The 16,107-nt window shown below is 34.9% G+C and overlaps 3 protein-coding genes across 3 annotated transcripts; 1 reads left to right on the top strand and 2 right to left on the bottom strand.

Moving 5' to 3' along the window:
* Nucleotides 1-2,881: 2,881 nt before the first annotated feature.
* Nucleotides 2,882-4,146, bottom strand: LOC140981463 (protein S40-6-like). Its single transcript, XM_073447874.1, has one exon. It carries the CDS (start codon nucleotides 3,606-3,608, stop codon nucleotides 2,958-2,960), a length of 651 nt encoding a protein of 216 aa, XP_073303975.1. The 5' UTR covers nucleotides 3,609-4,146; the 3' UTR covers nucleotides 2,882-2,957.
* Nucleotides 4,147-7,894: 3,748 nt separating this feature from the next.
* Nucleotides 7,895-9,348, bottom strand: LOC140981022 (ATP synthase gamma chain, chloroplastic-like). The gene has a single exon (XM_073447233.1). The coding sequence runs from the start codon at nucleotides 9,144-9,146 to the stop codon at nucleotides 8,010-8,012; it is 1,137 nt and encodes a 378-aa protein (XP_073303334.1). The 5' UTR covers nucleotides 9,147-9,348; the 3' UTR covers nucleotides 7,895-8,009.
* A 679-nt stretch (nucleotides 9,349-10,027) lies between these two features.
* LOC140980706 (tRNA wybutosine-synthesizing protein 2/3/4) lies at nucleotides 10,028-15,747 on the top strand. Its single transcript, XM_073446723.1, has 9 exons — nucleotides 10,028-10,924; nucleotides 11,461-11,845; nucleotides 12,262-13,407; nucleotides 13,522-13,651; nucleotides 14,058-14,293; nucleotides 14,424-14,559; nucleotides 14,908-14,984; nucleotides 15,133-15,239; nucleotides 15,376-15,747. The coding sequence occupies exons 1-9, from the start codon at nucleotides 10,132-10,134 to the stop codon at nucleotides 15,480-15,482; spliced, it is 3,117 nt and encodes a 1,038-aa protein (XP_073302824.1). The 5' UTR covers nucleotides 10,028-10,131; the 3' UTR covers nucleotides 15,483-15,747.
* The last annotated feature ends 360 nt before the right edge of the window (nucleotides 15,748-16,107 follow it).

The following is a 16,107-nucleotide window of genomic DNA, read 5'->3' as shown; positions in this document are numbered from 1 at the left end:
TCCGTGAGACAATCTCACAAGAGATTAGAGGAAATATATGCACCAAAATTGTATCACATACGGGGATATGTATCTGTAAATTCAAATTGTACCAAAATTTTGAAACGGTTCTCCAAATCATACGGACTTCCCTTCTGTATTTTAAATTATATTAATTAAAGAATGAGTTTATTATTGTTATTATTATATAAGACAAAAATTATTATTAAATCTTAAAATATAATTATTAAAATAGTTAATGAGAAAACAATGTGCTCGTAAGTTTCGAAATTAACTAACATTTAGCAAGAGTGATCTTGGTTAGGGATGACAACGGATCGTGTTCGGGTAGGTCCAATTTGGGTTGAACCCGTGAACTCATCAATTTATTTTTTAAAATATTTTTTGCAAATACAAAATTTAAAACCTGAAAAATTAATTAATCATTAAAGTTATTTGCAAAATGTATATTTAAAATATTTAAGAAAAAAATTATTATTATTATAACAATTTAAAATCTATCAATTTTATTTAATTAATATTTTGATGCAAAATGTATGGGTCGGATCCGGGTAAACGTACGACTCTTCCCAGAACTGTTTGAGACTCGTTTAGGTAAGTCTAAACCCGCCCCGTTGGGGGGGTTTAATACTGATCTGGGTTTCGATCCGGTCAATTATCATCCTTAATCTTGGCAATGATTTAGATAAAAGGATAAGTTGGAGTGTGAACTGGATTATGTGAGCTTAATAAAAGGATTAACTAGATGATGATTAAATGAAATCTTTAATACATTTGTATAATTGCATTTATTAATCTCAACCTACATGCTTCCTACTTTTAGACAACCCTTGGGTTGTCATTACACCTCCCGGCTCTTTTCAACTCCAAAATATTACTAAACACAGAGAAAGGTAGAATGAATTGACAACAACTACAATAACCACAATCTATTCTCATTGCAAAGACCATTTTGCGTTGTGACCTGATGAGTACCTAGATCACAGTGCTTTATTTCAAAATTAAATGATAACTTCTCTCGGCATTCAGTTTTAGTTTTAACTCGTTTGGCTACTAAAGATATAATAATGTATGTGTATATATTGATATGTAGCTAGATAATATAGGAGGCATGGTAAATTTTATTATATAAGAAATTGAAATTACAATCGATTTGTGCGTTATTAACGATCACCATGATGATCAGGACAAACAGTAGCGAAAAATAGAAGCAGCGTCTGAGCATGAGACATAGACTTGATGTGTTAATGTTGTTGCCAAACTAGCCGTTTCTATTCTTTTAGCGACGTTTGTTAATGTCGGAGCTAATTCAGTTTTATCCCTAGATTTCATGAGTCGGGATATATATCATTCCCAAGTTCATAAAATGCGGCAAACATACCCTTGAATTAATGTTGGGTAGTGACACTTCATTGATAGACACGATGAGTACAAACTTTATTGGTGTTTTAATTACATTTTGTCATTTTTTAAACATTTGATATGATATAATATTAAGGGTGGATATTTAATAATACATGTGGATATGTTAGACTTTATTTTCTAGCTATCAGATATATTTTTATCATATATATAATGTCATATAGGAATATCTTGAGTTAATTTAGAAATATAGGTTGTTAGATTATAATTTGTCAAAATAAAATATTTTTTGATATTTGTAAAAGGTAAATTGAAAATAATTATTATTTTAAGAAATATAAAAATCAAATATATATCAAAAAAGCAAAAGAATGATATATGTTAGCGTTTTAATGGATCATTCTATGAATGCAGACATAGAATGATCCATTGAATTTAATTATCTTTTTTATTGTTAATATTATACATGTGGGTAAATTTCACTTTAGAGGGTAGAGGGAAAAAAATATGACTTTAATATGATAAATTACATTAAGATCACAACTATTTCGATATGATTTTGTTATTATGAAAACTATTTTTCCTTCAGAAAATCTCATTTCCGTTCACTATTTTCCAATGTTTTGAACTAAAATGTTATTTTCACAAAATGTAAATTGTTAATGAATAAGTTTCATGATTAAAACAAAACAAAATAATATTACTTTAGCATGCAAGAAAAACATTTCATCCTCAATTATAGACATCCTTCAAGCACACTTGCCCACATGCGACATGTCCTTTAAATTTTGACAACAAATCCACGAAGTTGGTGACAAATTATAAATTCATCTGCACTGTGTGAATCGAATTATATGTATCTCCAACCCGTAATTAAGACACGAACAGCTCCCAAGTCATTACAGCACCACTTGGTTCTTGCGGACAGTTGCGGTTGATTCTATGCTATAAATTTTACTCTCGGTGTATCATTGGATCAAGGGAAGAAGGGACAAGGGAACAGTGCTAAAACTTTGTAGTGCGTGGGAAAAGGGAACAGTGCCAATTACCAATACCAGCAGAAGATTGTTCTTTAATCAGCTAATTATATGTGTCTATAGTCGTCTGCACCATCTCCAAAGGTTGTCTGTAATTTCTACGCAAAGCATTGATCAACTTGTTTAATGCACTACTGAAACGACGGTTCTTAAAGCGTGTACAATAAGATCAATCAGCGAGAAAAAGAAGTAAATATAGCCAAAAATTCAAAGAGACCTGCAGTACAGACAGCTGAAACAATGTTAAACAAAACATGAAGTATTCCATAATTTTCCAAGAGAGAAACATATTTAACACAATCATAATATCAGAGCCTGCAACCATTGATTTCGCGTTCCTCATAAATCATACTGCTACTAATATGGACCTAAGAAATAAAATTAAATGCCCAAAACATCTTGTTCTTACAACTCTCTCTAACTCACAATTTACCATATACTTATATATATATATATATATATATATATGAAAAACCAACTCCTGTGCCACTTTATATCATAAATACATATCTTCTTCCGCTGATCTTGATTCTGTTTCAGTTTGTATAAAAAAAAATATCATCCAAGAAAACCAGTCTTGGTTAAAATGGCATTCCTCATCTTGCTAAGGTCTCTTCCTTTCAGAGTTCTACCAACTCCTTCACACATTGAAAATGAAGCGATTTGTGTGCTTGCAAGCTTTCTTGCTAAATATTCATGCGGTGGGACCATCTGATCATCATCCACATCATCGTCATTTTTAACATGATGGGTTTTACTCTGATCTCCATCGTCAGATTCATGATCATTTGGATAATAACATGCATCATCATCATCATCCCACAAGTTCTCTTTGGATTTCATCTTCAAAGTCTTGGACCAATCTGGAATATCTATAAGAGCTGATGAATGTTGAGTAACAAAATCTGCGGCCAAGTCCTCCGTCTGGTCTCCCCCTCTTGAAGAAATGGCAACCGCTGAACGCCATGCAGATGCTGGTGAAACTTTCTTTCTTGTTTTCGAGTTCGAGTTTGACTTCGAACCTTCAGTTGTCTTCATTACTGACCACACTTCATCTTCTTGAAGATCTCCTTCGTCCAACGCAGCCTTTATCATTCTTCCACCGCTGTAGTTTCCGAGCCACGATGAAAATCCTCCGTGGAAGACATTACGAGTTGCGAAACCTAGTGCTGAAAATGAGAACTGAAGCTTGAAATGCCCTAAATTCATAAACCCGGTATCTATATGTATAGACAGATGTCAATACGGAAAGGGCTGTTAATTAATCGGCGTGAAATATAAAAATTATTGAATCTTCTCAAGGCAAAAAACGAGGAGAGAAAGGAAGTGGGTAGAAGAGAATAATACAAAGAAGCTACGTTATCCTCTTCCAAAAGCTAGCCTTTTCTGACCTCAATTCTTCAGTAAAATGGCACTCATGTTTTTACACTCAGAAATCCCTTTTACTGCAAACTTCCAAAGAAAATCACGTGAATCAATCTCTTCGAGTAAGAGAGTTGGAAAAGGACAAAAAATATGGATACAACTAACTCCCTCTCCCCTTTGAGCCCCTTGAAACAGAACACTTCAGTAAGATATACTATATAGATCAGTATAACACACACTTCAACGCTCAAATTTGCATCAATGTTCACTTTGTGTTTGCAGTGGCAAGTACTGCGTTTATTTATTCTTATCCGCCACAAAAAAAAATGAGCTGGAATATGAAAGGTTGGTTTTTTCTGGTACGCGCGGAAAATTCCGAGAACGCCACCCATAGAAAAACGTGAAGAAAATTAAAAAGAAAAGGAATGAGAGAGGAGCTAGTTAGGTTACTTTCTTAGAGGACCTCTGATAGAATAACCCATTACCCAAAAAAACCTATCAACGAGGATTCCCATTTTTTCCCACTTCTGTTAAAAACATACAGGTAAAAGATTAGAATCAGATAGACTTTTAATATTTGAATTCATAATTATATTGAAATTGTTTTAATATATCAGTGTTGTTTCCTGCAACTAGCGGTATAAATTTTTTAATTATATAATATTTGTATTATTTGGTTGGTTAATTAAAAAAATTAGAAAGCGAAATATGTCATGGAGAGAAAATTAATGAGTGTGAGTAGACAAGTTACATGGATATTTATGAAATTTCAATAAAATCTCCACCAACATATCATTAAAATATTTAATTTTAAGACTATGTCACTTATGAAACGATTTCACGTCTCTTATCTGTAAGACGCTTCGATCCGATGTATATATGTATTAAAAAGTAATATTTTGACATAAAAAATAATAAATTTTCATGATTCAGGTCACAAATCCGTCTTATTAAATTAATATGTAAGACGATATATCTAGCCTGTGTTTTTTCCTAACTTTAATTACTACTATAGATATGGACGAATTACATCAACACTCCATATAAAAATTCAAAAACATAATTTAAAAAACCAAGGCATAAAACCTTTTTTCTATGGATAATTGATTGATTTAATATCCTTGATTTTTTTTAAAAAAAAATGAGAGATACATTAGCTTATTAATATTTTTATAGTAGGTCTCTTGTGAGACGATCTCACGAATCTTTATTTGTGAGACGGGTCAACCCTAACGATATTCACAATAAAAAGTAATACTCTTAGCATAAAAAGTAATATTTTTTTATGGATGATCCAAATAAGAGATCCGTCTCACAAAATACGGCCTGTGAGACCATCTCATACAAATTTTTACCTATTTTCTAAGGGTTTTAGATTTTTCACGAAAGGCTTGATGCAATAAACATGAAGGAGGTAAAATTCTATTTATATATGTATTTGTTAAATAAATTATTAATTGTACGACAGTTTTTTTTTAGCGGGTGAACCTTTTATCAATTTACACAATCGAATCACCTCACTGAATTCAATGTTTATTTAAAATTTTATTATAATGTCTAGTCATGTACACAAAATATAGTTTTCTTATTATTAACAATAAATGTTATACTTCTCTCAAAAAAAATAATAAATGTTATACTATAAATTAATTTATACAAAGTTATTCATGTAAACGGGTATCAAATCATTAAAAAAAATAAGAAATAATATCCTGAAAAAAAAAATCTATCAAAGGTTATAATTTTTTCAAAAAATAAAAAAAGAAATAATATCCTGAAAATCTGAATTACATCTAGGTTGTAATAATCTTTTAGCTGACTGATGAGCAACTTGCAAATGAGATATTTTGTTGAGTGCAGTAATTGTCTCAGTTGGAATAGCGATCGAACTGTGGTGTTCGAGTTGCTGTGCGATTTAAAAGATTTGAGTTGTACCGTTACTATCAGTTATAGCTTTTAGTAAAAGTGTAAAACGTCAAGCGCTCGGTCCCACACATTTTCTCATAATAATTTATACAATTGTGTTTTTAATCTCCTAACATGAATATTATTTTAATTCAAATTGCTAAATTTGCTTAAATTTTGTATTCTATTAAAACATTAAATAAACTATTTAATCATTTATCAATAATTCCAAATTAATTAAGGATGGATATAATAAAGTAATAAAACCCTTACAATTTGATCATGTTTAGTCGCTTTCATGAACTTGATGATAAAACACGGTCCTTCGATATTGTCCTAAAGTTGTTGGTTGAACTTATGACAAATTAAAGGGTAAATTAAGGACAGAGAGCGGCTATAGTAGTTCTCGAACTAATGAACATTTTAAATATACTTTTTAAAATTGTTTGAAATTACCTCTTCGCTCTATTTTTAAAATTTCTTCTTGTTTGATAAAGTTCGAAAATTTTTGTAACATAATAGATTTCGAACTCGACTTCGGCTAGAAAAATAAAATTGAACTATGTTATAATGTACAATCCCATCAACCTACTTTCGAGAACAAATATTCCATAAACCTACTCAAGCAGAAAGAATTAAAACCGGATATCCGCTCGAAAACAGTCAGATCAAACTAAAGTCGAGTTTTGAAATACTATATCTGAATTCATTAACTAAAATAAAAAACAGGAGTATTTAATTTTTTTTGACATTATTTTTAAGGAGAAGTTGGTGAAAAATCTCCAATCAAAACATTTTTTTGGGTTCACTCCCTACCCACAAAATTGTGGTACTATGTCATATAAATTGTGGTACACTTCATGTGAAAATGTGGTACACTTCATGTGGAAATGTGGTACTAAAAAAGTACCTAGAGACTGAACAAAAAAAAAATGACGGCTGAGGACTGAAGGCCAATTTCCTGTATTTTTAAATGGGTCGCCGATGTTGATTGATGAAAGCAAGGAATTGATTACATACGAAAAATGAAATAAAAGGAAGGGCCAAAATGAATCTTGAATATAAAAAAAAAAATTTAACCTTTGATATTTGTTAAACGGGAGGATACAAAGGATTTGGATGGTTGAAAACACAGTATTTGATGTTGTGCTCTTTTTACACTTGATGATCATCTCATTTCGTCTGAAAATTTTTCAAATTTATCTGACACTGTGTAAAGTCTATCAGATGATCAACTGATCATCTCGTGTAAAAAATACACAGTAGATGATCCAAATCTAGGAAATCATACAGATGTCAATAGGTCGGATTTAAATTTTGTTTCATTGGAAAAAGACCCGACCGTTACCATCACTCTCCGATCCATGCATTGAGCAGGGCTGCCCCCAATTGTTTAAATTTAAATATTTTTCACAAAAATATTCCCGTTCTCATTATTAATATCACGNTTTTTTTTTTTTTTTTTTTTTTGAAATTTAATATCACGTACTTTTAATCAAACAGATAGATGTAATTTTTAAAATTCAAGTTTGACCAAGATTTTTGGACCAAAAACCCTTATTTTTATCATGAGTTATTAGAACACATGCATGTACAGTCTAATACATAAAATAATTCTAATTTTTTAAATTACTTCGATCTCTGCACTGCACGTGTTACGTGCATATGCAATCTACTAATTAGTGAGAAGTATAATAAATAAATAGAATAAATCTTTATTTTCTGATATTTTCAAATTTGGTTAAGCTGACTTCAAATGAAAACAACTACAAAATTAAGATTTAGTTTGAATTCAATTTGTTGTCGAAACTAGCCAGTACCGGTAAACCATTGGTAGGGTGATGGGTAGAACGATGTATTTCTTAATTATTACGAACGTCGGTTTGGAGAAGGATATGGTGATGAATCCACAAATAATAAAGGGACAGGGCCTCAGACCCAAGTTGTTTCTTTTCGACTTTTAGCCCATTAATAACACACTGGACAACGTAACTAGTACTGCTTTTCATGCAAGAACACAAGATGATATTAAAGCGTAGCATAAATTACAAGCTTGCGTGAAGTTCATCAACTTTTATAATCTCAAACTCAGCTTATCTCCGAGTGAGCTCAATTCATTCGACTTGCTTCGTTGATATTTTATTTATTTTATATAAGGGCCGGGTGGATATATTGATCCGCGAGCACTAGATAAAATGGATTAGGTAGTAATTGATACGTAGGTGTGAATAAAAATGTCATGAAATTGCCATTATGTTACAGAATGACGTATTTGAATTCCCACAAAAATACTCCAGAAGGAAGTAGAATCACAATTACAGGCCGGAAGAAGAAGATCATTTATTTCAAGGCATCGGCGCCAGCAACAATCTCCAAAATCTCCCCCGTGATCTTCGCCTGCCTTTGTCTGTTGTACAATAAAGACAAATTTTTCTTCAATTCCACCGCATTATCTGTAGCATTGCTCATCGCCGTCATCCTAGCAGCAAGTTCACTGGCTAGCGATTCTTGCAACGCCCTCAAGATTTGACTGTTCAAATACAGAGGAAGAAGGGCATCAAGAATCTGAACTGGGTCCTGCTCGAACTGCAAGATTGGCGAAAATTCTGGAGTTTTAGCCCTTACTACATCTCTCTCCACTGTTAATTTCCCTTCTTTTGTCGTTAACCTGAAGAATTCATCTTCTGCCGCATCGACGCAGACGCCATTGATATCACAGATTTCTCCTTTCGGTGATAATGGAAGCAAAGTATGGATTACAGGATCAGACTTAATCAATGACACGAACTTGGTGTACAGAAGCTCCACTTTGTCGACTTCCTCGCTAACAAATAGTGAAAATACATCGTCGGCGATGGCCTGAGCTTCTTTGGCAGTCGGAAGGTTGGTGCCTTCGAGAAACCTATCCACGGGAATAAAAGGTCTGCGGATAAAATACATGTTACCCTTTTTACCAACACTTATGACTGTGTAATCGAGGCCAAGATTCTTCAAATCTTTGATACGGGACTCGGCTTTTTTCAGTATGGCGTTGTTGAATCCGCCGCACAGGCCACGATCGCCGGTTACCACGACGAGGGCGACTTTCTTGACTGGCCTAACCTTGGTGAGTGGAACGTCGATGTCATCCGTTTGAAGCTGTTCGTTGATGTTGTAAAGGACTTCAACTAGCGTTTCAGAGAAAGGCCTGGAATTGACCACAGCTTCCTGCGCTCTTCTCACTTTGGCTGCAGCCACAAGCTTCATTGCCTCAGTTATTTTCTGGGTGTTTTTCACCGATTCGATACGATCACGCAGATCGCGTAAACCACATTGAACTTGGGTGGAAGATGGTGGTCTAGATGATGTGGAAATGGAGCTGGAAGTGTTTGAACTCGGAAGCTGAAAAGGGGTGATAAAGGAGCGCGAGGAGAGAGCGGAAGGGTCGGAAATGGAGGGTTTTGAGGACACCCACATAGTGATACTCGAGCAAGACATAATTTTGTCACCTTTTCTTGGAGATGCAACACAAGTTGGCAATGGCGGAAGAGAAGAGAATGTGGGATTCTGATTTTGTTAGCTAATGATTTTGAATCTTATCTGTATTTGTTGTTGGTGTTTGCATTGTGGTATGATTTCTTGGTGATGAATGGTGGGATGGAATGAGAGGTGGAGGGAGTATTTGGATGAGATTTTAGGATAAGGATTTTGAAAGATGGAGAATGCTTAGTGTAGGACCAGGTTGTGAAACAAACCTCGGGTTTGAGAGCAAGATTTTGAAACCTTCAATGGTGGTTTTTTTTTAATCTTAAATCTTTTATGTGGCAACGATTGTTAGGAGAACCATTAACTTGCATCAAAGTGAGGAACTTATCATGTCAAATATGTCAAAATTTTAATTCAAATATAATTTTTTAGCAAGATGATAATCTAAACTTGTACTTTTTAATGTGAGTTTTATAGGTATTATAATATTATTCACGAAGTTTTGGTTTCTTGGAATGATATTTTCACAAATAATAAGATTGAAGCAAAGTCGAATGGCTAATAGTCCAATATTTTACCATAATATTTCGGGAAAAAAGTTTAGAAGTAAGAAACTAAAATAAATATCTTCATACATTTAACTTGCAAATATTTAAATATTAGACATACAAAATAAAAATTGTAGTGAAAAATTGATAGAAAAAGAGAAGTTTTTCAAATAATATCACTTGCTCACTAACTATTCACGAATATCTTGACTGGCATATCAACGATTTCGTCAATGGAATTTTGCTCTGCAATCAATAGATTTTTGAGAAAATTATACTTAATGGGGTTGGATTTTTGGATTTGTAAGTGGGTAGTTCATGTCTAACGGCCCATGATCATGCTGTTAAGTAACTTTTCTGCTCCTAATGTGATTACATCAAATTCTGACTTGTGTTTGAGTCACATCTAAAACCCCGCGAACTCATCGAATAGGGTTTAGGCAATACCGATGGTGTTTGACAAGAGGAAAGCCGCTGCCATGATTGCTATGAACTCGCCGGAGCCCGATAATTCCCCCAAAGGCACGTTGGACTTACCCATAGTTCCTCTCCTCAACGCCATCAACTCACATCCCTCTTTCTTCACCACCAGCTCTTGCTCCGGCCGTATTTCCGTTTTCTCCCATCCCACCAACCACTCCGCCCTCAAGAAAAAGGCCAAGGGAGGCACCTGGATCTTCATCTCCCACGACCCAGTTCACCCATCTTCCCTCCTTCCCCTCCTTTACCCTGCTTCATCGGATCCACCTCCTTCCCGTGTCACAAGCGAGTCAGATCACCTGGAGTCTCACAGCATAGTGTTCAGGTTTGAGCCTTTGATTATTGCGGTTGAGTGCAGAGACTTGGAGGCGGCTCAGTGTTTGGTTTCTCTGGCTATTTCTTCTGGGTTCAGAGAGAGTGGCATTACCAGCGTCAGTAAGAGAGTTATCATCGCGATACGCTGCTCCATCCGGTTGGAGGTTCCGCTGGGGGATTCCATCAAGCTCGTGGTTTCTCAGGAGTATGTTGAGTACCTTGTTGGTGTTGCTAATGAAAAAATGGAGGCTAACAGAAAAAGAACCGATCTTTTTCTGAGTACTTTGATAAAGAATGGATTTTCCAGTAGTCCAATTCCATTGGAAGGTGAAGTGCTTGGTTGTGGTTCTGAGAAGTATAGCGAGGTCAAAAGGATTGAAACTTTGGGGAATTCTGTAGGGAATGTTGTCGCTGGACAGGAGGGGAAGTTGAGTTCTGAAACCAATGGTAGTCATCACATTGACATTGTCTGTTATTGCCTTTTAAAATGATTGGATGAAATTTGAACTGTCACTTGTAAGAATACAAATGGTATTTACTTACCCAGTGTTGTAGCAGGCTTCTACTTTCTAGATTTTAAGCGGTATACCATTTGCTGTTTCTTTTGTTTGCTATATTATCTGCCTTATTCATAACATTGATTAAAGGGTAATTTATTAAGTATTATCTGATGACACTCCATAATTTTTTGGTCAGTTTATTACTGGTTATCCATGGGAAACACTTAATCACCCCATATTAGCTTGCAGTTGATATGATAAACCTTTGTGTGTGGATTTTTCTATGCGTTTAAATGTCATCTGAAATTGATGTAATTTCATAAACCTGGACTGTCTTTTGTTTTGCACTTTTACAAACCTTTTTGATGAATGGTCACAGCTGACTGAGAAATTGTTTAGTGTCGCATTCTAATATATATTTAATTGCAGGACTTCTTTCAATTAATGTGACCGGAAGTTTAAATATTTAAAAATCATTGGCAGGATCATGTAAAGTTATTTCCTTCAATCTATCTACGGTTGAGGTAGATGGTGAACCTGTTGAAAGACTTTTCTTGTGGGGTCATTCTGCATGTTCAGTTGACCAAAAGAAAATTCTTATTTTTGGTGGTTTTGGAGGAATTGGACGACATGAACGTAAAAATGATCTGGTGCTTCTGGATGCACAATCTGGAATGGTAGAGATAGTTGCTGTAATGGGAACACCTTCTGCTCGATTAGGACATACTTGTTCTGTTGTTGGGGATTTCATGTATGTAATTGGAGGTAGGGCTGATCCTCTGAATATTCTGAATGATGTTTGGGTCTTTGACATGGCCAATAATGAATGGAAGTTTTTACAATGTTCTGGCAGTTTATTCCCCCCAAGGTGAGTTTTTAAGTCTACAACCTTTTATGTATTTTCAGTTTGTAAGAACTGTTGTACAATCATGTAACCCTTGCTTAAATATGTAATCCTGTATTAACCACATATTTTAATATAAGATGCTTTTGCATTTTTTTAGTATGGACATGATTAAATCCTTATGTCCCATTGATTCCTATTCCAAAAAAAAAAATCCATATGTCCCATGTTAGCACTCATGAGAAAGCATAATCTGTGTATTTTTTTATTGGTATTCTTTTTACTTCAGATAGTAACATTCTCCATGCAAGGGGTATGATTTCATCAATTCTCCTTAAAGAAAGTCTATTTGCTTGACGTGCTTTCTGAATCTTGAACTTAGTTGTCCAACCACTGAAGTTTGTCCTTTTGTCATGTGTTTTTGTATACTTTTTCCGCAGGCATCGACATGCAGCAGCCGTGGTTGGTTCTAAGATATATGTATTTGGTGGAATTTATAATGATAAAATATTATCGTCACTTTATGTCCTTGACACATTGACCTCTGAATGGACAGAGATAGAAACTCGGGGAAACTGGCCTGGTCCCCTTCATTCGCATTCTATGGAATCAAATTGTTCTAAGTTGTATATGTTTGGTGGATACAACGGGGAGAAAGCACTTGGGGATCTTTACAGTTTTGATGTTGAAACAAGCCTGTGGAATAAGATGAAGACATATGGGGTTGCACCGAATGCTAGGTTTTCACACTCGATGTTCATTTATTCAAATTATCTTGGCGTGTTGGGTGGATGTCCTGTCAGTGGGTATCAAGAATTATCTTTACTGAATCTTCTGTCCTACTCTTGGAAGACTATAAGGATGCAGTCTATTGAAGAAAGCCTTTTTGTTCGTAGCACAGTAAGTGTTATTGGTGATAATCTAGTGATAGTTGGTGGTGGGGCATCTTGTTATGCATTTGGGACTAAGTTCAGTCAGCCTATGAAGGTTGATTTACGTCATTTGCCGTCGATATGTCATGATTCAGAATTTATGGGACAAAAAGAGGAAAATAATCGTTCTTTTTTGTATTCGCATAAAACCGAACTCAAGGTGAATCAATCTGCTCTCCAAGACTCTACATTTGAAGAACTAAGGGGAAACAATGGAGGCTTGGTCATAACCAAACCTTGGGTTCTTCGGCTTGATAAAAAGTATGCAAAATTGGGAAAAGATGTATTGAAAAATTTTGGGTGGTTGGATCTTGGAAGAAAAGTTTACACTCTGGACGGTAAAATGCTTATCTGTTTCCCCGTGACTGAAAAATTTAGCGCTGTCTTTGAAGATATGTCAAAGGTTGAAAACAATGTTGAAGTATCCAATGATCAACAATCCTGGACGGCATGTTCTTTCGACATGTCGAAAGGTATCTCGACTCCATCAGCTTTGAATCTTCTAAAAGCTTGTGGTGCAACTAAGATCGTTGATGAAGTTGCAAACATTAAAAAAACTCCTACTACTCCTTTCAAAGTGATGAAGGAAGCTGTAGCACCTTTGTTGAATCATCACAGACTTCCATCAGAGCTTATAGAACAGCTGCCTTTGAGGTCCAAATTTTTTAAATTAAATATTAATATAGTAATATTTTATTTCAATTACTTAGACCCTTTTAACTGGAATACGCATTATTCTGCTTGTTATGAATTTATTCTTTGCTTCAGATGGGAACGAGTAGGAGATATGATTGTTCTCCCTACAACATCCTTCAAGGATCCAATGTGGGACTCGATTGGAAAGGAGCTTTGGCCGATAGTTGCAAAATCGCTTGGGACTGGACGTCTCGCGCGACAAGTATGTTGGAGACATAGCCCTTCATCTAACAGGCCACTTCTCTATCATGCTTTTTTTAAAATATGTATTCTAGTTTATGATTAAAATAATACAATACCAGATTATAGAATCTTGGTTCTGCTTGTTCAATGCTGAAGTGAACATGTATAAATGTTAATTCAGTTACCTGATTTTAATGACTTGAGTTTCTCTGTTTTGCAAAGCCTTTGCTCGAATCACACTTGTATGATATTAGGTTTTTTACCAAATTAAATTGCATTTCTCCTGTTGATCAAATATGCCCTTAAACTATTCCTTGCTAGATACATAAAAGTCATGAGAATTAATGTTATGATAAACCCGTGGTTCAGTTTTTATTTGTAATGTTAACATTTCTTTGCTGATGGATTGTGTTGATATTTTGTAGAATCGAATTGCGCAAAATGGAACGAGGGACAGTAAGTTGGAGATTCTTGTTGGAGATGGCGGTTGGGTTGATCACCGTGAAAACGGCATTCTCTACTCTTTTGATACCACCAAGTGCATGTTCTCTTGGGGTAATCTTTCCGAGAAGCTTCGGATGGCCCGACTAGAATGTAAAGATCAAGTTATTGTAGATTTGTTCGCAGGCATAGGATACTTTACTCTTCCTTTCCTTCTGAGGTCTATTCCTATTATCTCTAGAAAATTTCAAATTTTCTGAATTCTGGCTGCTAACAATTATGTGGAATGATGCTTGATATGAGTGTATTTTCCACTAACGCTTCTATTTTTATATGCGATGGTAAATTAGGGCCAACGCAAAAATGGTGTATGCCTGTGAGTGGAATCCCCATGCCATTGAAGCACTCCATCGTAATCTCCTTGCCAATTCTGTGGCTGACCGTTGTGTTGTCCTGGAAGGAGATAATAGAGTTACAGCTCCTAAAGTATGATATTGCCTCACTGGATTTAAATGTTTACTTGTCTTTATACGAGAGTCAAAAAATTGAACACTCTGTTGTGTCTACCATTTTACCCTGAAAAATAGTGGTTGCGAGTAAGTGATATCTTTTAGATAACATGAAAAGGTAATTTCGAAAATAAATTTTATTTAAGGGAACAAGGTAGGTGCGTCTGGAAAGAAAAAAAACTATAAACGACAGAAAAAAAAATTGAAAGAATCGACTTGCACGTTAATGTGCATAGTAAGGAGACTAACCATCTTAATTAATTATCATATTCCACGTTTGTTCTGATTATTCTCGAAAGCTTACATGGAATATCTTTTTATGCAGGGAGTTGCTGATCGAGTCTGCCTAGGCCTCCTTCCATCCAGTGAATGTAGTTGGGTTACCGCCGTTGAAGCGCTAAGGTAAATAACATCAGTCCACGTATTTTAGCATGTCACGAATTCAAAAATATAGTGCTTTATTCATCATCTTTATGGATTCTTGCTGGTCCATACTTGGGTCATGTTTACCGTTTCTTTTTCCAAGTTTCATGTGACTTAAAATCTGCAGAGACGAGGGGGGAATTTTACATATCCATGGGAACGTGAAGGACACAGGGGAGAGTTCGTGGACGAATCATGTTGTGCACTCCATTTCTGACATAGCTAAATCGCAAGGCATCATCTATCTTTATCTTCAACCAATTACCAAATCGTGTTACGTTCTAGAAAAATTGATCTTGAAAAATAGAGCATGATACTGTCAAAAGTCAAATTTTGTGAATCTGATGAGATAAAAATCGTTGCTTGCCAGGCCTTTGCTGGGAGGTTTCGGTTGATCACCTCGAGAAAGTGAAGTGGTATGCTCCACATATCAGGCATCTAGTTGTCGATGTGAGGTGCAGACTAAGACAGAAATGAAAAAATCGTCGCACGGATTCTAGAAGAAGGTTGTTCCCTTGGGAGTTCTTGAACTTGTAACATTTGGAGGCCCTCTACTGATTCAAGGTTTACAGGTTGAGCAAAATGTCAATAGTGGAAAGCTTTCATGTTGGCCGTTGTGTTGGGGCGCTCTTATGCTGTAGTATTGGATTTGAAATGTACTCAAAGCAAAATTTATACGACTCGACTTTTGTCACAATGGGTTGAGACGTACCCGAAGCCTGAAAAATTGTTGTTATGTAAATTATTTTTAAAATGTCAGGCAATTATTGCTACTTTACTCCATAGGGAATTCAAATTATTAATGGCCAAAGTTCCCCACTAATTACCCACATTGAAGCTCATTTAAGACCTAAATAATTTGCCGGTAATATTGTAGCATTNTATGCACACAACAAACGAATAATGAGTTTTTTTCATGTATGATATGTTTTTGCGATATAGCGAAAATATTATTATTATTATTATTATTATTATTATTATTATTATTATTAAAATAGAATTTGAAAAAATCTCGTCATCCTTGGATGGCCAAGAAAAGATTAATATAATATGTACATTTTAAGGAAATAATAAATTATTCTTTTTGCTTGCAATTCATCTT

Source organism: Primulina huaijiensis, chromosome 7 (genome assembly GCF_012295235.1).
Source record: "Primulina huaijiensis isolate GDHJ02 chromosome 7, ASM1229523v2, whole genome shotgun sequence".
Taxonomy (NCBI): domain Eukaryota; kingdom Viridiplantae; phylum Streptophyta; class Magnoliopsida; order Lamiales; family Gesneriaceae; genus Primulina; species Primulina huaijiensis.
Note: the sequence above shows the minus strand (reverse complement) of the source record. Positions and strands in the feature narration are given on the sequence as shown.